This window comes from Panthera tigris, chromosome B4 (assembly GCF_018350195.1).
Source record: "Panthera tigris isolate Pti1 chromosome B4, P.tigris_Pti1_mat1.1, whole genome shotgun sequence".
Classification (NCBI taxonomy): domain Eukaryota; kingdom Metazoa; phylum Chordata; class Mammalia; order Carnivora; family Felidae; genus Panthera; species Panthera tigris.
In genome coordinates this window covers 130306911-130331279 of record NC_056666.1, presented here as the reverse complement: position 1 = coordinate 130331279, position 24369 = coordinate 130306911, and the positions used below count along the sequence as shown (strand labels likewise).

Below are 24369 nucleotides of genomic sequence, written 5' to 3'. Positions count from 1 at the left end.
GAGAGCTGGAAGCGCCTTTAGTGACCAGTCCTCTGTCTCCTCCCCTTTCACCGACGGGGAGACTGGCCACCAAGCAATTAGAGTCCTGCTGCTGCCTCAGGAGGCCACACGGCGGGTCAGGACAGCCAGGAAGCAACATCCAGGCAGCACCCGGGACTGCGGGATGGGGGTCCTGAGCCCCAGGTTCTAATTTGAGGTCAGCCGCTGCCTGGCTTGTGTGACCTGGGATGACGCTCCTGCCCCTCGTTTCCTCCTCAGCAATGAGGGCCTGGGCAGAATCGCCCCAGCTCTGATTAGCGGCAGGGCCAGAATGGGGGTTCCAGGCTGCCAGGCAGATGCCCCCCTCTCACTCTCTTTTCTGGAGGCAGCACCCGGAAACAGCGGAACCAGAGCAGGATGAGGAAAGCATAGCCCCAAGCGGCCCGTCTCCTCCCTGCCTCCTGCCCCAGGCTGTCAGCTGTGACCTCACCTCTCTGGAGGCTGAGGGTGATGAGAACAGTCTGTTTGGCAGGTTGTGGGGAGGGGGGGGGGGCACAGCACTGTGCTCCAGCTGCTGCCTGGCCTTCCAGCAGCCTCGCTGGGTCCCACCCCCTGCACACATCCCTCCCGCCCCAAGGATCCTGGAGACCGTCCAGGCTCAGCTGACTGCCGCACCTCCTCAGCCCTCTTCAGCGGTTCTCTGGCTCCAGCTCTTGGAATCCCTACGCTTTCTCCCGGCCTGCCCAGCCCTCCAGAACCAGAAGGACCTTACCTTCAGAGACCATCAGGGTCAAACTGCCATTTACCCAGAAAAACGGGAGCGACTTTTCAGGGCGTCCTAGCAGGTCAAAAGCAGAGCCCCAGGCTTCTGACCCCAGGATCATTTACCTGCCCCGGTCCCCAAGCCGAAAGGTGGCTCTGCGGCCCAGCCCCTCCGGAGCCCCTCTCTCAGGGCCCTACCACGCACACAGATGACCCCCATGGCAGAGCCAACCCCGGTCTGGACGACCCTAGAGCGTATCAGAGGACCTCAGCCCGCCTCCAACCTGATTTCCCTTCCCCTTCACCTCCCTGTGTGCCCACACCCATGACCCAACTACCGAATCTGCCTGCTTCTGGTCGGTCAGTGAGTCTTGGCCTTTGCTTGGTTCTGATGCCTCAGGCTCCTCTGATCGGAACTGGAGGTAAGAAGGAACAAAGCTTAGCCCAGGTTATTCGCCAGGTTCCATTCACATATCCACCTCCTTACCCGTCCATCCAACATCTATCTAGCACCCAACATCAATAGGTCCATGTATTGTCCATCCAACTGTCCAACGTCTACCTTACGTTCTCCACTCACTAACCCATCCAGCATCCATTATCCCACTCCTACATCCAGCCTCTATGTACCCATGGTCTACCCATCCATCCCGCAGCCAAGTATCCTTTCTCAACCCATACCACATCCATTCGCCACCCATCATCCGTATTCCACGTTTACCTATCCGCACACCATCCACCCATCCGTTCATGTTCCACTCGTGTTCATCCGTCAATCCATCCGTCGCCCCATCTATCATCCAAGCAAACATTATCTGTCCAACACCTGTTATCTGCTCCACCCCTCACCCGTCTAACTTTCCATCCAGCGTCTTTTTATCATTTATCATATCTGTGTATCTGTCCATCACCCATTTACACATCCGCCGTCCATCATTCATCCATCATTCCCCACCCCACCCCCCCACCCCCCCACCCCCGCCAACCCACCCATCCTCCATTTGTGTCTTGTAGGCACCGATCACTCAGCCATTGGGGCTGAGCTCCTCCCGTGTGTCTGGCCAGGGGCTAGAAGTGCAGAGATAAAGTAGGCACAGCCCCAGCCCTCATGCAGCTCATCTCTCTTAAGGAGGAATGACGGCTGAGTGTGGCCAGATGGAGGGCAGCAGGACCACCAAGCCCAGAAGAGGAACGTTACCAACCCCGAGGTGGGGTGGCTGTTCGGGGAGGGGACCTCAGAACAGGGCACCTGATCTAAGACCTGAACGACGAGCAAGTGTCTGGTGAGTGAAGAGAGGGAAGGGAAGAGCATCGTAGGCAATGGGAACAGCATGTGCAAAGGCGGGGAGATGCCCCTGGAGAGCTCTGCAGCCGGCTCAGTAGAGAGCAAATCTGGGCCAGAAGGAAGGCCAGGAGGAAGCCATGCCAAGGATTTTCATAGAGGGTGGCCAACTGGAGCCCCAGTGACAGCAGCTTCTTGGGTCGGGGGGCTCCAAGCCCCCCAGCCCCCCTTTGACCAGGAGGGTAGGACCAAGCTGGTTCATCTCTGCAAATCTCGGGTCTGTGCATTGAGTTGACTAGAGAATAGACTGATAAAAGCCTCAGGGAAATACAGGGGAGGGGGCTCCCCAGTATGGCCATGGGCTCAGAGGCTTCACCAACATGGCCGTTAAAAGCGCGGGCTCTGGAGTTAAAGGTTTGATCTGATTTCTCACAACGTGTACATGTGTGACTTCCGGCAAATGGCGGACTAAGGCTGAGCCTCGGGTCAGGCTGAGGCACATAGATGGCAAAGCACGTCAAACACCAAGCCCAGGGCCCGGCACACTGGAAACCCTCCCCTGTCATCCAGGAGGGAGGCAGCATTGGGCTGCACATCAAGGAAGTGAGGGGGCTTGGATGAACGAGCAGGAGCCTCCATATCACGCCAGTGGGTACCTATGAGGGAAGAAGTTGGTCCCATTTTACAGGGTAAGACCAGGGCAAGAGAGGCCGGGTGCCCCAACCACACGCTGCATTCCCAGTGAGCTGAGGCCAGGTTGCCCGGCCTCGGCTCCAGGACCCTCCCCACCCACCATCTTCAGGTAGACGCTCCGGGCAGCACCAGAGTACCACCGACCCTGTGACCCTGCCCCTGAGCCAAGGAGGCAGGCAAGGGACTTGGTGAGCTCCTACTATGTGCCAGGCCCCAGGCCTGCACATAGTAGGCCCTCGTTTAACTAGCCTGTCTTAGCACTCAACTCAACCCAATGAGCATTTGTACAACCTCTTCTCTGTGCCCAAGAGAAGCTGTAGGGGCCAGAAAGGGGTAAGTGAAGCTGTCCTAAATTTGAGGAACTTAGAATACAGAAGGGAGGGATGCCTGGGTGGCTCAGTCAGTTAAGTGTCCGACTTCAGCTCAGGTCATGATCTCACCACTCATGAGTTCGAGCCCCACATCGGGCTGTGTGCTGACAGCTCAGAGCCTGGAGCCAGCTTTGGATTCTGTGTCTCCCTCTCTCTCTCTGCCTCTCCCCCACTCGTGCTTTGTCTCTCTCTCTCTCAAAAATAAATAAAGATTAAAAAAAAAAAAAAAAGAATACAGCAGGAAAGTCAGGGGGACTCGACCACACTGGTTGCCGTCCCAGCCAGGGTCAGGTAAGAGCCATCAGAGGCAACACAAGCCAAGGACTGTGCAGCCAGGAAGGGAGAATGCCTGGTCAGAGCACCTTGCTTGAAGCGGTCCACCCCTGCCCCAGCCCTTACTAGCTGTGTGATCTTAAGTGGCTTAACCTCTCTGAGTATCAGTTTCCTTATCTGTAAATAAACAGTGCCTTTCGCATCAGGTTGCTATGGAAATTGAATGAGGAAAACACCCACAGAACATTCAGATCGGGGCTTAGCATCTAGTAAATGCTGGTCAGTATCACTGCGGGGCGGTTGGAAAAGTTTTGGTCGGGAGGAGGGATTAGGGCTGAGCCTCGGAAGGTGTGCACTTGTCCGGCTGAGGCTGACTTTCAGGCTGCCCCTTGGACGTGACACTGACTTACCTCCCACTCTGGCAAGCTGGGACCCTCTGCAGGGCTCCTGCTCCCCGGCTGGCCCATCTCCTCCAGAGTAGCCATAGTCGAGGTCTCCGGTCCACGTGTCACTTTGGTCTTTGGCCACTGGGTGGAGACGTAGTCAGGGCTGGGTGGCTGGGCAGAGCTCTGGGGCCACGGCCCAGCTTTCTGTCCATTGACTAGGGTGGCCTCCACCCAGCCGTCAGGCTGGCCCTGTCGCTCTCGCTCCAGGGTACCGTTTGTGGCTGGGGAACCCACCTCTGGCCCCGAAGCCGTGGCCAGGGTACCCCCGTGTCCAGCTGGGTCCTGGCGGGGCAGCCGGGCCTGCAGGAGCTCCAGGAGGCCTTCCCAGTCTAGCCTGGGAAGACGGGAGGCGAGCGTCGACGCCTCCATGCAGGCCCAGGCCCCCTCTCGGAGTGCCCCGAGGAGGCCCACGAGGTCCCTCCAGTCAAGCTCGGGTCGCCTCTCAGGGCTATGCCGGTGTGGGCATGTTCCCTCAGCACCCCGGCCCGTGGTGGTGGGGGTCTCGGGGCCTACCCTGGAGCTCTCCGGGGGGCTCGTAGGCTGGTGAGGACACAGCTCTGGCAGGCTGCCCCAGCCTCTCTCCAGGTATCTGTGAGGGCCCTGGGCACCCGGAGACTCCTCCTGACTCTGCCGGCCCCCCGGAGGCTGTCTTGGGCCTGCCCGGCCACTTTCCAGAGATCTTTCTGGCCGCCGCTCCCTCTCAGGGGTCCGGGCTGATGTCCTCGGGGGCAGCGAGGACCCCTGGAGCCTCCGGTCCCCTTCAGGCCGCCTCTCGGGGCTCCTGGGATGAGGGGGCTCCGCTTGGCTCCGTCGGGCCGGTTCTGCCTGCTTCGCAAGGGGCTTGGTTACCTGAGGATAAGTGAGGGGGTGGTCTCTCTCCAGTACAGGAAACTGGGGAGAGGCAGGCTGTGTCCTCACAGCAGGCTGGATGAAAGCGGGCCGCAAAGCACCTAGGGTCTTTCCTCCCTGGGGGTGTGAGCTCTTCCCTTTCACCCAGTCTCCTCACTTTCAGAAAGAGATCTTCAAAATGCTTACTTTCCGGGCTCCCCCGTGCCCCCCTCCCCGAGATATTGATTCCACCCTGGGCTAGCAGGTGCCGGAACTCCCACCACCAACACCCCACGCCACTGGGTCAGGCCCTGCTAAGAGTTTCTTTAAAAATCCAAATCCCCAGCGAGGAAGAGATAGCCCTTAGAGCTGGACTGATGCGTCTGAGGCTTTCCCTGAAAACTTTTCGAGATGGCAGGTGTCTAATGAAGGAAGGGGCCAGCACGGAAGGGCCCTCTTTAAGACAGTAACTTGGGGTCCTTCTCAATTTTGCTAAGAGCTGCTGGCTCTTTGGTCGGGGGAAGCTGGACACCCGCGATTGGGACTCTGATCGTTTCACAAAGGACCTCCCTTCTCGAACCGCCTGCCTGCCACCTGGGGGAGGGAAGAAGTGGTGGCCCACCTCTTGGGGGGGGTGCAGGGGCCCGGGGCAGACTGGCAGTGCTCACCTCCCTGCTGAGGGCAGGGCTGGACTGTCTTCGGAGAAGCTGGCTCTGACCTTGGCTGGGCCGCTGCGACCGCCCCTCGTCCCGGGCCTGGAAGGCCCCCGGCGCCTCGGACTTCCTATGAGCAAATGCAGCCGCCCCTCTGAGGGCCCTTGGGACTGTCCCAGCATCCCGGCTCCTCTACTCCCGCCCCCAACGGTGGCAGGAGATGTGGGAGATCCAGGGACCCTCCAGGAGCTGGTTGAAGGGCCTTAAGTAAGGGATGATCCTCTCAGGTTCTCAGTTTCCCCTTCTGAAAAATGAGGAGGGTCGACACCGCTCTAATCTACCCACCTCATGGGGTGAAGTGAGAAAAAGGGGTAAACACAGGTAGGGGGCTTCGCCTTGGTCTTGACTGCCTCCCGCCTCACTCAGGACCTCCTGTTTCTGACTCCCACCCCACCAGCAGTCCACCACTCACCCCTAGATAAAGGTTAGACGGGCCTTTGTGGGAATTAAGGTTTATTGAGCACCTACTGTGTACCAGGCACTGTGCGCACATGATCAGAACAGCAAACATTTATTGAGCACTTCCTATGTCCCAGGTGCCAAACACTTGACCACCCCACTTTGTCTCACACAACCCGTGAGGTGGGGGCGGGAGATACAGAGTGTAATGTGCCCCCACATCCCATCCTTTCTGCCCTTTTCCTGTCTACATGGTGAGTTTTGGATTTCCCAGACCCGTCTTTTTGTCCCCCTCCATAACCAAGAGGGTTCCGGCACTTAGCCTTGAACACTCCAGGCCATCTGAGCTGTCAGTAAAGGACCTCTTAGCAAGGTCAGAAGGAAGAAACATCCTCTACAATTCCAGAGAAGACCAACACAAACTGTCCACACAAGTGGCACTTCTAAGGCACCTGGACTTCAGGCACGGTTGCCCAGTCCAATGAAGATAACCTCTAAGCTGTAAAAAGTCCCTGGTTTCAGTCCACCGTCTTGCTTAATAATTGGTAGCCGTGGCTGTTAATATTTAACGTGACCTGAGAGGTAGGAACCAAACAGAATCTGGGCACACCTCTCCCCTCCCCTAGGTAAGGTCATCAAAACCAAAGACCCAACTACTCCGGTGGAACTGTATTTCAACAGGTCTGACTTCATCTAAATTGACCAAGGGAGCTGGGTCTCTAACGGCTGACGTGAGGGAAGCCTGAAAGAGACCACTCGGTGCTAGGCCTCCCCCGAGCCAGCCAAAAGGGAAGGAGGGGGGACCTCTGCGCAGCCAGGCCTGCCTTCGGCCTGCCTCTGGCTTGGGAACTGCGCGGAAACTCCACGGACACTTTGGAGAGTAGAAAAAAATACATATATATGAATTTGGCATTTTGGGGGTGGTCTTACAGCTTTTCCAATGTCATTAGAACCAGACCCATAAAGTCCGTTGAGATTTTAGCAGCTCTTAGAAGGAGACTGACTCGGGGCGCCTGGGTGGCTCAGTCGGTTAAGCGGCCGACTTCGGCTCGGGTCATGATCTCGCGGTCCGTGAGTTCGAGCCCCGCGTCGGGCTCTGTGCTGACCGCTCAGAGCCTGGAGCCTGTTTCAGATTCTGTGTCTCCCTCTCTCTGACCCTCCCCTGTTCATGCTCTGTCTCTCCCTGTCTCAAAAATAAATAAAACGTTAAAAGAAATTAAAAAAAAAAAAAAAAAAAAAAGGAGACTGACTCACAGAAAACCAAAGTTCTCTTCCCTGGTGCAAGTGTTTCAGAGTTTGAGGGGGTGCCTGGTCAGCTTCCATTTTTAATCTATTTGAGGCGACGGGAGGCCCTTGCTCTGTGAGATCTGAGGTCGCAGAGTGAGTGTTCCACAGAACCAGGCGCTGGAGGCTCCGTGAAGCGAAAGCCCCAAACGTGACTGGGTTGGGGGGCATAACGGCGAAAAAAAAACTCAGGGCAGGGTGGACAGGTGGACCGGCCAATGTGCGCTTTCTCGAGTGGATGCGCTGAATAAACTCCAGCGTGCTCAACAATGAGCCCTTCTGAGAAGTTTCCCCCCGTGTGGATTTGAGACATGGGAGGAAAGGACTCCAGAAGATTCCGAGAAGCCAACAGAGACCCAGCCTTTGCGATGCTGAAGCAACAGTGTCCCCTTGGGCCATCAGTGTTGATGTGCCTACCCCAAGGGAGAGGCAAAGGAAACACGTTTCCCTTGGAAGCTTGGATGGGCTCCATTCTATTTCCAGAGAGTAGTAAAGGACAAGAGCCATCAAGTCTAGCAAATTCCATGAAGACTCTTTTGAATTCAAGAGATTACAAAATGCTTACATGATGCTAAGATAAGGGATTCCAAAGGCATCTAGGAGGGGTGTGTGTGTGTTAAGATATCAAGATATCAAGCCCAAACTCCTCATGTTTTAAGTGATAGCTTTTTTTTTTTTTTAACCAGTGCCAGACGATGTGGAAGATGTATAATAAGCAGAATGTGATAGCCCTTTAAGAGAAATCGTCCGGGCTCAGGTAGACAATGCTTGGACAGAATAGATGCTCAATAAATACATGTCGAACATATGGGAGAAAATAGAAGTATGGCTCCATAGCTAGCCACTCATAAATTTTGGTCTGTCCCTTACAGATACTGAAATAGGTTTTAAAGGCTCGTCTTCAGGGGACAAATGTTTTCCTATTTGGAAAAAGCGCCATACGAGAGGAAAAAATTAATTACGCAGTAGAGTTATAAAACGTTGATTAAAAAGCAAACAGTCTACTTCCCCCAAAGGTATACAATAAATATATGCAATTCTTTATATACCAACGATACTGCAATAAAGCCTTAAAAAGGTAAACAACTTCAAAGAGAGCAGAATAAAATGAATAGAAGTATCTGTGTAAAAATAATTGAATGTCAACAAAAGTACAAACACCTTCCAGACTTCTAAACACTTTGTCTGTCTCAAAGTTATCCCTGGAAGGAGGAGGAGGAGGAGGAGGAGAAGGAGAAGGAGAAGAAGAAAATTTAACTTTGGTTTAAAGACTTTAGTGTCCCTGCTGAGTTATCAGATCAAATCAAAGGTATGCAAAATGATATTGGACCAAAAACAGTCATCATAAGAAGACCAAAGACAAAGGGGGTTTTTAGGGCAGTTAAACTACTCTGTATATCACAATGGCGGATACACACCGTTATACATTTGTCCAAATCCATAGAATATACACCATGGAAAGTGAGCCCTGATGTAAACTCTGGACTTTGGGTGATAATGATGTATCAATGTAGCTTCATGGTTTCTAACAAATATTTCATGCTGGTGGGGGACGTGGAGAGTCCGGGAGGCTGTGTATGGGGGGAGGGGGGGGAACAGGGGCTAAATGGGAAATCTCTGTACTTTCCACTCAATACCGTGAACTTAAAACCGCTCTAGGGGCGCCTGGGTGGCTCAGTCGGTGAAGTGTCCGACTCTTGGTTTCAGCTCAGGTCATGATCTCAGGGTTTATGAGATCGAGCCCCACATCGGGCTCCATGCTGACAGTACAGAGCCTGCTTGGGATTCTCTCTCTCCCCCAAAAATAAATAAACTTAAAAAAAAAATTTGTTTTTAAACTGCTCTAAAAAATTTCTTAGTGTGTTTTTCAAAAAGGCCAAAGAAAGAATTACGCTAATGCCGGGGACCACAAACGCTGTCACCTGGGTACTAAATGGATAAAACTCACTGGAAAAGGAAATTTGAAGAGTAAGAGATATGGTTTCTCAAGTAGAATCAAACCTAAGAGACAATATTGCCTAAAGGAAAACAAAGAGGAATTCTGGAATGCAAAATATTACCTGCTCCTAGGGTGATGGAAAGGTTCTAAAATTAGGTTGTGCGTGGCTGTGCAGCTCAGGCTTAGTTAAATACGCTGTAATTCATTGAATTATACGCTGTAAGTTTTGAGCCTCCCAGACCAACTTTTTGTTCTCTTGACCTTAACTAATGGCATTCCAGCCCCGATCCTTGAAAACTCGGAGGCTGGAACTGCTGGAGAAAGAAATCTCAGCCAGATCGGGAGGAAATGTTTCCATTCCCCGCTGCTGTGGCAAAGCGGACGGTGTGGGGCCATGAACCGCCCGCGCAGCACTCGGGAGGAGGAGACTCATAAAATACTTGGACTTGAGGCATTGTCGCCACATCCCAGGAAAGCGACCTTTAACTTCTAAAAAATTTGTAATGCTGTGCGTTCTCTTATTTAAAATAGGTGGCTTTGGCCATTCGTTTTAAATTGACATCTCTCTGTTTTCTGAAACGCATGGGGACCCATGAGTTTCCTTTGTTAAAGCAGAAAAGAACCATGGCTAGTTTCTTCTCCCTCATGTAAGAAGGAAAAAATAAAATAAACCGATGATTCTGGATCAAGCAAAGGGTTTGAGAGTTAAACCTTATTTAAACTAAGGGTGCCCGGGTGGCTCAGTGAGTTAAGCGTCCAACTTTGGCAGGTCACGGGTTCGAGCCCCTCGTCAGGCTCTGTGCTGACAGCTCAGAGCCTGGAGCCTGCTTCTGATCCTGCGTCTCCCTCTCTCTCGGCCCCTCCCCTGCTCACGCTCTGTCTCTGTCTCTCTCTCTCTCTCTCTCAACAATAAAGAGAAACATAAAAAAAAAAAAAACCTTATTTAAATTAACATACTAACGTTCTCCCCATTTTACAGATGAGGAAACTGAGGCTCAGGTAGGTTAAATCACTTTACCAGATCCCATAGGCTGGGGAGTTAGATTTGACCCAGGATTTGACCCCCAGCCCGCCTGATCCTGGTCTATTGCTCTTAACCACTAGGCTACACATAGCATCACTTGGTTGTCAAAAACACACACACACACACACACACACACACACACCTCTGAAAATGTGGAAACAGAGATGAAGTGACTTGCCCAAGGTCACACAGCCAGTAAGTGGCAGGGTGGGGGGTCTGAACCCTTTCCATCTGCCAACCTAAGCCTGTGAACCTTCCACCTGTCCTGCTGCCGAGCCTCCTCCCCACCCCGCCTGGCTGACCCCGCCCTGAGCTCACCTGCGCTCTTGCCCGAAGAGGCGCTCCACCTCTGCACGGCCAGGGCTGCGGGTACGGCCCCCGTTGCCGCACTGGGGGCCTGGCTCCCTCTGCGCCAGCCTCCTGGGCGGGGGCAGGTCGGCCAGCATGCTGTACTCCTCCCTCTCCAAGTTGTGCCTGGTCTCCCCAGGGGGCGCCGAGCCCCGGGAGCCCCCGGAGCTGCCCGGCGGAGGTGAGGATGCCAGGAGCGCTAGGTCACTGGGGGGGTGGCGGGGCGGGGAGGAGGCTCGAGGTGCATCCCGGTGTCCGATGCACACTTGGGGGGGCAGCACTGGGGAGCCGTGCAGAGAGTCGGTGGAGGGGGCCAGGCTCTCCATACTAGTCCCTGGGGGATCCTGGAAGAAAAGGGAGGGCTCAGGGGCCTGGCGTGGTGGGGATGAGAAAGAGGGGGCATCCCGGTGCCCAATGCACACAGGGGTGGGGATGTGGGGGGGCTCGTGCAGAGAGTCTGTGGAGGGGACAAGGCTCTCAGTGCTGGCCCTGGGGAGATCCTGGAACAGGAGGGAGGGCTCTGGGGCCTGGCGCGGCGGGGAGGAGGCCCGGGGTGCATCACGGTACCCGATACATACAGGTGGGGGGAACTGAGGAGGATCATGCTGGGGGGACTGAGTCTCAGCATCTGATGTGTCTGGGAGGAAGGGAAAGGGATCAAACTGGGCGTGGCGGGGGGGTGAGGAGGCCCGGGGGGCATCCCGGTGTCCGATGCACACAGCTGGAGGTATATAGGGGGGGTTGTGTTGGGGTGATTCACTCTCAGATGCATGGGGGTCTGGGAAGAAAGGGAAGGGGTCATGTTGCAAATAGCGAGGAGGGGAAGAAGCTCGAGGAGCATCCCGATGCCCAATACACACAGAACATGGAGGCTGGGAGGGCTCAGAAGAGGTCTGGGGTGCCCCGCGGGTAGCAGGGTACAGAGGTGAAGAAGTCCGGGAGGCACTGTGGTGGCCCAGGTTATGGGAAGAGGAAGTGGCCCGGGGTGGTGGGCTATGCTGAGTAGATCCAGAGGAGGACAAGGGTGGGTCACGCTGAGCTGGCCTACTGGGAGATGAGGTCTGAGGCCTGTCCCCTTGGGTTGGCCGAAGGGCAATGGATGCCCAGGGGACCTCACTTTGCTTGGAGCGAGATGGGGAGGAGGTTCGGGGGCCTTCACTCTGGGTTGGGCGAAGGGGAAAGGAGGCCCAGGGGATATCTTTGTTAGTACGATGGGGAGAAGCATTCCGGGGATTGTTCCGTTGAGTGGAGCATCGAGGGGAGGAAGTTCCAGGGTTGTCCCGCCGAGAGGAAGATTGCGGGTAGTCTCGTTGACTAGAAGAGGTTCTGAGGTTGTTCCATTGGGTACAAGAGGTTTTAAGGTTGTCCTTTTGGGTAGAAGAGGTCCTGGGATTGTCCCGTTGGGCACAGGATGCCCTGGGGTTGTCCCGTGGAGTGGTTTTGTTGGGAGAGGAGGCTCTGGGGTTGTCCCATTGGGTGGTTCTGTCGGGAGAGGAGGCTCTGGCGTTGTCCCGTTGGGCACAGGATGTTCTGGGGTTGTCCCGTAGAGTGGTTCTGTTGAGAGAGGAGGCTCTGGGGTTGTCCCGTTGGGTGGTTCTGTTGGGAGAGGAGGCTCTGGGATTGTCCCGTTGGGCACAAGATGTCCTGGGGTTGTCCCGTGGAGTGGTTCTGTTGGGAGAGGAGGCTCTGGGATTGTCCCGTTGGGCACACGATGTCCTGGGGTTGTCCCGTTGGGTGGTTCTGTTGGGAGAAGAGGCTCTGGGATTGTCCCGTTGGGCACACGATGTCCTGGGGTTGTCCCGTGGAGTGGTTCTGTTGGGAGAGGAGGCTCTGGGATTGTCCCGTTGGGCACACGATGTCCTGGGGTTGTCCCGTTGGGTGGTTCTGTTGGGAGAAGAGGCTCTGGGATTGTCCCGTTGGGCACACGATGTCCTGGGGCTGTCCCGTGGAGTGGTTCTGTTGGGAGAGGAGGCTCTGGGATTGTCCCGTTGGGCACACGATGTCCTGGGGTTGTCCCGTGGAGTGGTTCTGTTGGGAGAGGAGGCTCTGGGATTGTCCCGTTGGGCACACGATGTCCTGGGGTTGTCCCGTGGAGTGGTTCTGTTGGGAGAGGAGGCTCTGAGGTTGTCCCGTTGGGCACAGGATGTCCTGGGGTTGTCCCGTGGAGTGGTTCTGTTGGGAGAGGAGGCTCTGGGATTGTCCCGTTGGGCACAGGATGTCCTGGGGTTGTCCCGTGGAGTGGTTCTGTTGGGAGAGGACGCTCTGGCATTGTCCCGTTGGGCACAGGATGTCCTGGGGTTGTCCCGTGGAGTGGTTCTGTTGGGAGAGGAGGCTCTGGGGTTATCCCGTTGGGCAAGTCTTGAAGGAGAGGATGCGCTGGGGGTGTTTTGCTGTGTGAAAGAGGTCCTGGGGTTGTCCCGTTGGGTGATTTGTGGGGGAGAGGAGGCTCGGGGGTTAGTGAGCTGCGTGGAAGCAGTCTGGATAGCGTCCCTTTGGGTAGAACGATGGAGAGAGGAAGCCTGGGGGGTGGCACTTCGAGGTCCGCTCTGTGGCGTTGCACAGGAAGCCTGGGTCAGCGCTGAGCGGTGCTGCTCCAAAAAGTATCCACTTTCTCCCCGGAGCTTGGCCCAGTGCTGACCAGCACTTCGGCTCCCGCTGCAGGTGTCTGGAGAGAGGAGATGAGTTTTTTGTTTTTAACACTGATTTATATTTAAGAGAGAGAGACAGAGCGTGAGCAGGGGAGGAGCAGGGAGAGAGGGAGACCCAGAATCAGAAGCGGGCTCCAGGCTCCAAGCAGTCCGCGCAGAGCCCGACACGGGGCTGGAACTCACGAACCGCGAGATCACGACCCAAGCGGGAGTCGGATGCTTAACAGACTGAGCCACCCAGGCGCCCCGAGAGGAGATGATGAAGGCAGAGCCCACAGCCCCTTCTTAGAGGCTCCACTGTCCATACGAGGTGACTCCACCCCTCTAAATAAGGCAGATTGGAGGGGGCTTAGTGGCCCCTCTCAAGCTGAGGCTGGGATTTGAAATTGAAAACCCAGCCTGACTCAGTCAATGGGAGGTAGGCTCCAGGGCTGGAAAGGCACATGGCCTGCGGGTCCCGGAACAAATTCATAGAGAGCAGTTTTGGCAACAGCCCATGTAACCCCCGAGAGGGAGGTGGCAGGGTGCGTCCAGCAGCAGCCATCTAGCAACTTCCCTTTCCCTGTTCTACTCCTGCGGTTGGGTTCTGAGAAATTCCCCCATCTCTTCTAATGAGCCTCTTTCACTGTGATCGTTCTAGAAAGCTCCCGTTCCTTACACCCAGAGAGGCCCTTGCCCTAGAAGCTTCTGTCAGAGCTGCCATGAGGATGGGCTGGCCTTTTGTGAACCTGCAGCATTAGCCTCACCAGGGAGTTTGCTAGAAACGCAGAATCTCAGCCCCCTCACCCCCGCCCCAACCCGCCCTGGGCACCCTGCCCCGAATCTACTTTTAATAAGATTCCCAGGTGATTTGCATGCACATTACTGCATAAGCAGCCCTGGTCTAAGAGATTATTGTAACTGCCCTAAGCAGGCACCTCTTCACAACTCCCGTCCTCATGAAGGGGCCGCCATGACCTTGGTGTCACCCACCAGCCCCCCTATCCTTTGGTCATCCGGCATGGGGTGGCCGCCGGCTCTGTGCGTGTCCCCGGGCCGCTGCTTCATCAGGAGAGAAGCAAAGGGTACTGTGGCCTCATCTCGAAGGAACCACAACTGCTTTCATTAAAGGCCGTGCTTAAGATTCCCTCTCCTCCTGCTTGGGAAAGCTCTGTCTCTTTCCACACTTTCTGAGCTGCTGTCACCGAAGTCTGAATTTCCGGCGCCTAGCCAGGAGCCAGAACCACACAGAGAGCAGCGCTTAAATTTTTCGTTGTTGCCTGACGAACTGATGCCCCAACGTGTGTGCTGTGGGCCCCCAGGTTCATCGTCCCAATCAGGGAGATCCTTTCCAAAAGGAAACCTGGCTAGATCACTCACCCCTGCGTCCAAGGAGGGACTGAAAAGCCATCAGACTGGAAGAGATGGGGGAGACATGGAGACTAAATGCACTGTGGGTCCTGGATGGGACGGTAGGACCACAGAGGGACGGGAGTCGAAAAACAGGCGAATACAAATAAAGTCTACAGTTTTGACACTATAACGTCCCAATGTTGATTTCTTAATTTTGGTAACTATACTACGGCTCTAGAAGAATGTCAGCATTAGGGGAACCAGGCAAGGGGTAGAACAGAAACTCTCTGTATGCTTTGCAACTCTTCTATAAATTTAAAACGATCTCAGGGGCGCCTGGGTGGCTCGGTGGGTTAAGCGTCCAACTTCGGCTCAGGTCATGATCTCGCGGTCTGTGAGTTCGAGCCCCGCGTCGGGCTCTGTGCTGACGGCTCAGAGCCTGGAGCCTGCTTCCGATTCTGTGTCTCCCTCTCTCTCTGTCCCTCCCCTGCTTGTGCGAACTTTCTCTCAAAAATAAATAAATAAACATTAAAAAAAAAAAAATTATCTGAGAATAAAAGACTGGAAAAACATCAGGGGCTCCCAACTGCATTTGAATTAAATTCCAGAGATTTCCCCTGGCTGGGCAAAGGCTCTGGCCGCCCCCACTGGCCTCCCAGTTCCATCTGGGGAGGGGCCTCGCCTTCTAGTTTTCCATTGTGTCTCCCGGGCTTAGGAAAAGTGCTAAGCACAGCAGAGGAGCTCAATGATACTGTGCTGCCACCCTCCAGCTCTGAGCGCCGCCTCCCACGCCGTGCCTGGGTGCTGGCTGAGATGGCGATTGTCACTCCTCTCGGTGCCTCCCAGCTGGGTCATCGCCCCCAACCTTGGCTTCTTCCCCTGCCCGCCCATCTCAAGAATCCCTTTCAGCCTGGCCCACCCAGGATCTGACTTCACTCCTGCAGCCCCACTCGTGCACACACTAGCCAAGCTCTACAGATGTCCTAGGGCACTGTGTCCTGTCTCTCAGCCAGCTGGGCGTTGGCTAATTCCTCCTGGGCCTCGGGGGCGGCGGGGGGGGGGGGGGGGGCCCTGCCTGCAGTTTGGGAGCCTGCCGCGGGGAGGACAGTGGTGACTGACTTCGACCGAGCAGGTCACACAGTGAGTTTCGCCCACTCCACTGCCTCTGTGTTAGAAGCAAGAAAGCAAGGGGCGCCTGGGTGGCTCAGTCGGTTGAGCGTCCGACTTCAGCTCAGGTCACGATCTCACGGTCCGTGAGTTCGAGCCCCGCGTCGGGCTCTGGGCTGACGGCTCAGAGCCTGGAGCCTGCTTCCGATTCTGTGTCTCCCTCTCTCTCTGACCCTCCCCCGTTCATGCTCTGTCTCTGTCTCAAAAATAAATAAACATTAAAAAAAAAAAAAAAGAAGCAAGAAAGCAGGTATTTCGTACAAAATCCCACTTGCCTATCAGGCCACTCACATTCCCGGGAGGCAGTTGGCTCCCTGTGTTCCCTGTGAGATTACTTCTTCCCATGCACCCTCTCCCCAGTGCTGATAGGGCCAGGCAGTGGGGGTGGGGTGATGACAAGACCTGATTCATGTTTTTAAAAGATGGCTCCAGCTGCTGTGGGGAATGGCAGAAGAGCGCTGGGCAGCAAAGCGGGGACTCTGGGGGGGCTCTGGCCACAATCCCAGCGAGGGGCAGCGGTGGCTGGGCCAGCGAGTATTGCGCAGACGACAAGAAGGGGACAGATCTGAGAGGTGTGTTTTCCAGGTGGCGCTAACCAGAGCTGCTGAGGATTGAATATAAAGGGTAAAGAAAAGAGAGAAATCGGGAAAACACACGATTTGGGGCCTGAGCTTCCAGCATGCTGGGGACATGGAACAGACTGCAGGAAAACCAGGTTTGGAGGGAGGGGCAAGTTGTGGGTGGCCCCCCGCCCCCACGCGCTTCCTCTCCCCCCATCTCCCATGCTCCACACGCTCCCATCACCCACACTGGGTTCACAAGTCAGCGAGACGCTAACCAGTGCCATGGGCATCTGGGGGCTTGGCCTGCCGGGTAGCCTTTTCCCTTTCTCTGCGCACAACATCGCCCTGATTTCCTTTGGGCAATCTCTTCCCCCGCTCTTAGGCCATGAGGTGTGCACAGGGGTCTGACCCCATCCCTGATCACCAGGGCACGGGCACATGACCCATGCTGGGTCCCGGGGAGAACCCTTCCTGGGACATGAGCAACATCTATGGGAAGATGGCACCCTCTGTCTTGGGAGCTGATATACAGGTAGGCTACAGCCTGGTACTGATATTGCTGATTGTGCCCTGACTGCGGGAAGGTCTGGGGGAGAATGAAGGCAGCGCGGAAGGAAACAGAGCAGAGACCAGATTTCTGATAGTATTTGAACATCTGGATCCAGCCATGCCTGAAGTCACAAACCCCTAAACTTTTTACTTACGTGAGTCATTCCGTTTATGTGCAGCCAGTTTCTGTCAATTGCAACCTGATCCTAACCAACGAGTCGTGAGATGATGTATTTAAAGCAAGTAGCATGGGGGCGCTTGGGTGGCTCGGTCGCTTAAGCGTCCGACTTCGGCTCAGGTCATGATCTCGCGGTCCGTGAGTTCGAGCCCCGCGTCAGGCTCTGTGCTGACAGCTGGGAGCCTGGAGCCTGCTTCGGATTCTGTGTCGCCCTCTCTCTCTACCCCTCCCCTGCTCGCACTCTGTCTCTGTCTCTGTCTCTGTCTCTCTCTCTCTCTCAAAAATAAATAAACGTTTACAAATAATAATAAAAATAAATACAGCAGATGTATGGCACGCCATGGCCGCTCCTCAATTATATGGGAACTGTTACGATTACTCGGGTCACCAAAGTAAGCTGTGCCAGGGGACCCAGATGGCCAGGGAGATCTGGCCAGGCCTCAGGCCATCACCACACCTGTGGTCACGGGGACCAACCTGGCCTGGAAGGACTCACCTTCCTTTCTCTGGCCTGCGGTATCTCCTCCCGCAGGGGCCCGGGTGACGGGACACGGAACCCTTCGGGCACTGTCAGCTCTGGGCCCCTCCTGGGGCTTCCTTGGGATCATCATGGTGAGCTCGTCCCAGCTGGGAGCCTCTTCCTGCCTTTCAACAGTGTCCCAGTCCTGCCGGGGAAGGGAGGAAAAGCATATTTGGAGCCTTTGGGCCTGTGCCCCCAGCACGAGACGGGTAGAAGGAAGGGAAAGGCACCGACATTGAAACAGCACCTGCTGAATGCCCTGCACTGTGCTGGGCTCCTTAAGGCACGAACTTAGCTAACCTTCAATCAGCCCACGAGGTAGGCATGTATGTTCGTGCTCAGAACTCCGCCCAAAGTCACACAGCTGGGAAACGGTTGAGGTGGGAGGAGGACTTGAACCCAGGGCAGTTGGACTCCCTGCAGTGGCACAGCAGCCCCCAGTCCCCAGAGGCACTCCCAGGGTCCAGAGAGAAGAGAGGTCAAAGCCTCGCCCCTCCACTTCCCAGATAGGTAGCCTTAGGTAAGTTGCTTCCCTTCTCCAAGCCTCAGTTTTCTTGCCCCAAAATGGGGCCATAAAAGTCTCTACCTCTGAGCGGGTGGTGAGTCTTCTTGAGCCCACACCTGCCATCCCATTACTTCCCCTTGTAGGTCTCACAGATAGCCTGCCTTTTCTGCCCTGTGACAGCCCTTTGAGGGGTGAGTGCCCCCGGAAGCTCCCAGGCAGATGGCCCCCAGCCCTTCCCTGGGCCCCCCAGCCTGCTCCCTCTCCTCTGTCCCTCGGAGATCTATCCCAGGGCTGGTCATGGAGTTCAGTGGTGTATGACCAGGACAGGGCTCAGGACCAGTTCTGTCCGAGGTCTAGACAGCACGCCCGACATCCCGGCCCTCTGTGACCTTGAGAGTTTTGGGAAGGCTGACCCGGGTGGTGATTCACCTGAAACTCCTTCTGTCTTTTTGCAACCAAGCCCCAGCCCCCTGGGCCCGCCCTGCAGAGACCCCGCACCCCTCCCAGGCGGTTGGCCCAGCTGGCTAAATCTCCAGAGGACCTTGGCCCGGCTCCCTGGTGTGAGAGGCTCAGCCCTTGTCTGGAGTCGTGGGCGGGACCCCAGGGCTGGCACAGAGGGGCGATCGTGTCCCCAGCTTTTCATCCCCAGCTCACCACGGAGGACGAGTTGCTGGGATCATCAGGGGTGTCGCACTCAGGGCTGGAGCTGGTGCCGGAGTCGGGGCCTTCGTCGAAGCTGCTGCTCAGGGAGGAGGCCAGACCCTCCAGGTAGGGCACTGCCTCTTGTCCCTGGCTCCTGGGGGCGGCTGTGGGGCCCTCTGCAGAGGACCCTGCTGACGGGCCCCTGGGAGAAGAGACAGACCTATGACTTCTTCCCCCAAAAGTCATGGGAATTAGGGAGTGATACCCCCACCCAGGGACACACACACCTCGCATCAGAGCAAAGGAGGGAGCTAACACCAAGGGCTCTCTGTGCTGGGCTCTTCACATGGACCACCTCTTTCAGCTACAACAGTCTCCCTTTGAAACGTGTGTAATGATACCCATTGTATAGATGAAGACAGTGAGGCTCAGAGAGGTCAAGGGACTGGCCAAGGTCACAGAGCTAGGAAGGGCTACAGCTGCATGGTCAAATGAGTCTGGGACATACCACACACTTCTCCTACCTCCCCTACCCCGAAGCCCAAGGCCCGCTAGCAAACTAAAGGTGCTGACAAGTCTTGCAAGAGAGATATTCAAATCTGTCCATCCCAGCCTTTCTGAAACATATTTGATGGCAGAGCTGGTTTTTGTTTTGTTTTTAAAATAATACCTCCCTGTGAGGAATGCATGTTCCCCAAGCAAAGCCAATCTGATTCAATTCCTCTTATTTCCTAAACAGGGAAACTGAGGCATGGAGGAGGGGAAACATTTGCCCATGCTCCCTTTGCCCATCAGGGATGGAACTGAAGCTGGAACCCAGGTTTCCGGACCCTCAACCATGACCTCCCAAGGCACCTTGGCCTAAAGAGGGACTTCAGCTCAGGCCTGGGCGTGGAGGGAATCCCAGAGCCTGGAGCAGGTAGGTGGGTAGTAACAGGTGCCGCGCCCCGCCCCCGCCCCCCTCCAATGCTGACACTGTTTAATCTTTTAAAGCTGTGCAAAGGGAACCAGGAAATGTGAGCGGTGGGGGGCCATGCCCCCTGCGGGGTGGGTGCCTGGCAGCTCCATTCCCCAGAGCAAACTGAGCTAGGGCCCCAGGAACATGCCCACTGCCTGCCTATGCCCAGGCCGTGTGACCTGACCATATGACCCACACCGGCAGCCAGCACAGACAGATCCTGCCATCGTGAAGGGGTGCAGGGTGGGGGCGGGTGAGGGCATCCTCCCCTCGGGAGCCCCTCCCCACGCCTGGGGCTCTACCCACCTCTCTGGCCCTGGCCCAAGGCCCAGGCCCACCACGGACTGGCAGCCGGAGGTCGAGGAACCGAGAGGACCCTCAGAGACAGGCAGGCGGCGAGGCAGGTCGCAGTAAGGCACCTCAGCACCTGGAGGGCTCCCCGGCTCCTGGGGCAGAGTTGGAGAGAGGAGGCAGCTCCTGGCCCACGTGGGGGTTCCCCTCCCCCCCACGCAGCCCCTCCCCCCACCAGGCCGGATGGAAGTGTCCAGGCATCTCCTCCTGGGATCTCAGGCTTCTCAAGGAGAGCTGTCCGTCAGGCTGGAAGCGCCTCTTGGGACCCAAGCCGGGGGGGCTGGCGGAGATAGAGGGTGTGTGCACGCACATGTGTGTGGACAGGTATGTGTTTGCACAAAAGCCCGTGCGGGTGCGAGCGGGCCCACGTGCGTGCGTATGCAAGTCCGGGGAGTGGGTCCGCTAACACACGCGTTTGCGTTAAGTTCATTACTACATGCGTGTTGCTGCACGCGGACGTGTGTGCCGGAAGGTGGGAGGTAAACAAAGGGACACAAAAGCAGGGTGGGGTCTTCCGTAGCTGGAAAACAAGGGTGAGGAGGGGAGGGTGAGGACAAGGACCAGCCCGGCCTGGGGACTGAAGGCAATGGGAGAAAAAGGAAGTCTGAGGTCTGAGAAAGACCTTGGAGGAAGGAGAGGCTTTCGGGGCTAAAGGAGGGGCAGGGGGCTCCGGGGGAGGGGGGGGGGGGCGGGCGGGAGGGTCCAGGTCCCAGGGGGGCGGGTGGGGCCCTGAGCCCAAGGCCCTTCTGTCCCTCTCTCGCCCTCAGCAGGGCCACACCTGCGAAGGCTGGTGCCGGGCTCACCCGGGGGGAACGGCCGCTCACCTCCGGGAAGGCCCCCCCATCCCTCCCCACCTCCCCGGGGTGGCGGGCCCTCCCTGGAGGTGGGAGACAGCGGCCACAGCACCCTGCACCCCGCCTCCTCTCAGGTTACCTGGGCGGCGGGCTCCGCGGTGGCGGCTGGCGGCTGTCAGCACCCTCGTCCCCGGGGGGCTCCGGCTCAGGCCCCCACGCTGCCGCCCTCCCAGGCCTTGACTCTGGGCCGTGGTGGTGGCGGCGGCCGAGGCAGCGAAACCTTAGAGGGGCCGGCTGCGAGCAGGGGCCCCTCATTACTCTTTCATAAGCCGGGGCCCAGCCAAGAACAATGCGGGACATGAAACCGCAGGAACCTGATCCCCGCCCGCTCACCTGAGAGCCGGGCGGGGCGGGGGCCTGGGCACGGGCTCCCCGGGGACCCCGGAGCTCAGCGCCCGGGGCCGAGGCCACAGCCTGGCCACGGTTCAGGGTGGGCAGAGACTGCCCCGGATTGCAAGAAAGCCACCCGCGGGCCCTGGGCAGCGCCCGGGAGTGGGGCCGGCGTATCTGTCGTGCCGTCCAAGCCAGAGGAGGCCCGTCTGGGTTCAGTTTCGCCCCCTGCCCCGGAGCCAGATTCTGATCAGAACTCAACAGCGGGAGGTGTCAGATCCACAGCCCATCCTGGCGCCTTGGCCGCCCTGGGGACCTTGCCACATGAATGAGGAGGGAGCAGAAGCGCGGGGTACCAAAAAGGGGTCCAGCCCAGCTGGGCCCAAGCAGGACCCCCCCCCGCCTGTCATGGCACCTCCTCCCTGCTTTCACCCCCAGCCCCCGACACTACCCACTGTCCCCATGAGCAGTCCCAGTAGCCAGTCCCTGGCTCTGATTTCCTGTCTGGCGGGTCAGCACGGGCTCTGGCCTCAGACAGACATCAGGCCCAATCCTGGCACCTCCATTTCCCAGCTGGGTGACCTCAGCTTGGTGGCTTCCCTCTCTGAGCCTGAGTTTCTCATCTCCAAAACCGGGGTGATAAAAGCACCCACCTCCTAGGGGTGTCACGAGAATTAAACGGGTTAATACTTGTAAAGGGCTTAGAACAGGACCTGGTCTGTACATCTTATGTATAATAAATAATGTAAAACCATTAAAGAGAATTTCATTAGTGTTAAATCAATAGGATGTTAAACACATTTAAGAATAAATACGCTGAGAAGCGCCTGGCTGGCTCAGTCAGAGAAGCATGTGACTCTTGTTCTCGGGGTTGTGAGTTCGAGCCCCACATGGGGTGTAGAGGTTATTTAAATAAGTAAAACTTAAAAAAAAAAAAAAGAATAGGGGCGCCTGGGTGGCTCAATCGGTTAAGCGTCCGACTTCAGCTCAGGTCATGATCTCGCGTTCATGAGTTTGAGCCCCGCATCAGGGTCTCTGCTGACAGCTCAAGAGCCTGGAGTCTGCTCTGGATTCTGTGTCTCCCTCTCTCTCTGCCCCTCCCCTGCTCACACTCTGTCTCTCTCGCGCGCTCTCAAAAAAAAATAAACATAAAAAAAAAGAATAAATACATTGAAAGAGATGTGTGTGCCTGGCAGACAGCAGGACCCTCCCACCTCCCTCCGTGCAGACCCTGGCCTTGACCTGGTGGCCCATGTGATTTCCAGGGATAATCCCTCCCCCATCTCTCAGCCTATAGAAAGCTCAGCTGAGAGCAGAGCACAGAGGCATCCAGGACCCAGGTTCCTAGGGGAGCTACAGTAAGCTTCAGGGAGAGGGTTGCCCTGGGACCTGGGGCCACTTCTGCATACTCTCGGGTAGCATAACGCCTGGCACCTTTTAAGCACCCGTTCAGTATGAACAGTGTGAACACGTGAGCTGGCCCCAGGTCTCAGCCCAGAAGTGGCTGGATTGACTCTAGAATGCGGACCTGTCTGTATCTAAGCTTCTCCTCCTGTTCCCACACGTGCCATCTCCCCAGCCCCTGGGGAAGGGCATGTGCCTCAGAGACAGACCCACGGGGCTTTCAGGCATGTTCCCTGAACTTGGGGCGGAGGGTAGAGAGCTGTTATCGGTGGTGTCAAGACAGGTAGAAAAGAATCCTCCAGATCGACTTCTCGGGTCGGGAAGGCGGGAGAGAGGAAACTGATGTGTATTGAATTAACCACATGTGACTCGGGCTACACAGTGCCAGATGCCCTGAGAACGCCCTGTTGTCCCGCTTTAACCATTAGGAGAGTGGAGCCAGAGAGGGTAAGTGGCCCCAGGCCACACAGCAGGTAAAGGGCAAACCCAGGTTTGGAACTCTGGCTTGCCTGCTTTCAAAGCTGAACGGCAACTCCCTTATAATGGCCACCTCGTGGAGCCTGACGCCCTGCATAAACCGGCTGCCAGGCTTGAGAGGAGCCTCAGGATCCTCTGGGAATGATGGAGCCATGGGGGCGGGGGGAGGGGGGCGGAGGCAGGCGGGGTCAAGGCTGGAGGGGTCCGTGGAGCTTCACAGGTCCCCTGCTTCTCCTAGGGCTCTGGGTTTACGTGCAGCGGGGCTTGGCCTAAGACCACATGGGTTGCCAAGTGAGAAAACACATTCCCTTTCGCTCCTTTAATACCTTCAAGGAGAAAGTCTCCTGTGGGTGCTGGGGTGCCTTTAATGTCTCCCTAACACCCACCGATCTCCCTTTGTAACAGAGAGACAGCAAGCTTCGGGCTCAGAACCGGCCTTCAGCCGACAAGACTCTCTAGTTAGAATTTAAAGACGTTTCAGATTTTTTTTTTCGTTCTTCCTTTCTAACCTTCTATATAAAGGATACGATCCTGGTTTTCTATTTATAGGGATGATATAAAGTTGTGTTTCAATATAAAGTTTAAAAGGGTGTTTATTTAAAGAACAATAAAGTAAGTACTAGATTGTATGAGGCTATGGCAAAAAAAAAAAAAATCATAAAAGCAGGAGGAGAGTGACTCACATTTGGGAAACGTACTGTGGTCCCAGCACCTCGTGGAACAGACGGCAGAACCGGGGTTCTGCCCAGGAGGAAGGCCAGTGTCTGGGTTCGGCCGCAAGTGAGTGGCCCAGCCAGGGGCAATCCGTCATGAACATCCCCATCCCAGAACACCACACCCGCTCAGGAAAGCTGGCCTACCTGGCTCCTCGCTCTGTGGGCCTCCTCGGGGTGAAAGCAGTTTTGACAGCAACCCTGGGCAAGCACGTTGGCCTCAAAGTGTTCACAGGGGACAGTCCCAGCACCCCCCTCCATATTGGCTGAGTCAGGCCACGGCAGCTCCTGCGATCCGATGGTGGCCACCGGGAAGAAAGGGGGGCAGGCAAGGGCCAGGTAATTGGCTGGTGGACCACCCGGAACCCGGCCTCAGCTGCCCCTAGACAGACAAGGACCGAGGAAATAAGGTCATCCATCCATTCATTTATTCACTCAATAAACACTCCCGGGGCGCCTACGTGGCTCAGTCGGTTAAGCGTCAGACTTCAGCTCAGGTCATGATCTCACGGTTCGTGGGTTGGAGCCCCGCGTCGGGCTCTGTGCTGACAGCTCAGAGCCTGGAGCCCGCTTCGGATTCTGTGTCTCCCTCTCTCTGCTCCTCCCCCACCCACACTCTGTCTCCCTCTCTCAAAAATAAATAAACATTAAAAAAAAATTTTTTTTAAACACTCCTGAAGCACCCACTAAGCACCAGGCACTCTGCCAAGCATTTAGACATGTGATTTCTAGTCATTACCACAGTGTTGCTCAAAGTCTGTTCTAAGGACCCTGCATTAGACTCAGCCGAGCTGCTCATAAAATGCATATTCCCGGGGCACCTGGCTGGCTCAATCA

The 24369-nt window shown here is 56.2% G+C and overlaps 1 protein-coding gene across 1 annotated transcript; it reads right to left on the bottom strand.

The window, feature by feature from the left end:
• Positions 1-989: 989 nt before the first annotated feature.
• On the bottom strand, positions 990-23849 carry LOC122240543 (TRIO and F-actin binding protein). The gene is made up of 8 exons (XM_042993716.1): positions 23680-23849; positions 19710-19849; positions 18458-18647; positions 17275-17443; positions 10312-13006; positions 5303-5417; positions 3771-4655; positions 990-1157 (listed from the first exon to the last, which is right to left on the bottom strand). Exons 1-8 carry the CDS (start codon positions 23791-23793, stop codon positions 990-992), a joined length of 4476 nt encoding a protein of 1491 aa, XP_042849650.1. The 5' UTR covers positions 23794-23849.
• Positions 23850-24369: the final 520 nt, after the last annotated feature.

Excerpts from the sequence above, each read along its gene's own strand:
- LOC122240543 (XM_042993716.1), bottom strand. The coding sequence starts at position 23,793 with ATGGAGGGGGGTGCTGGGACTGTCCCCTGTGAACACTTTGAGGCCAAC. Across the intron at positions 17,444-18,457 it reads CCAGCAACTCGTCCTCCGTG|GACTGGGACACTGTTGAAAG; the intron begins GTGAGCTGGGGA and ends CTTCCCCGGCAG. Across the intron at positions 4,656-5,302 it reads GCCCTGCCCTCAGCAGGGAG|GTAACCAAGCCCCTTGCGAA; the intron begins GTGAGCACTGCC and ends ACTTATCCTCAG.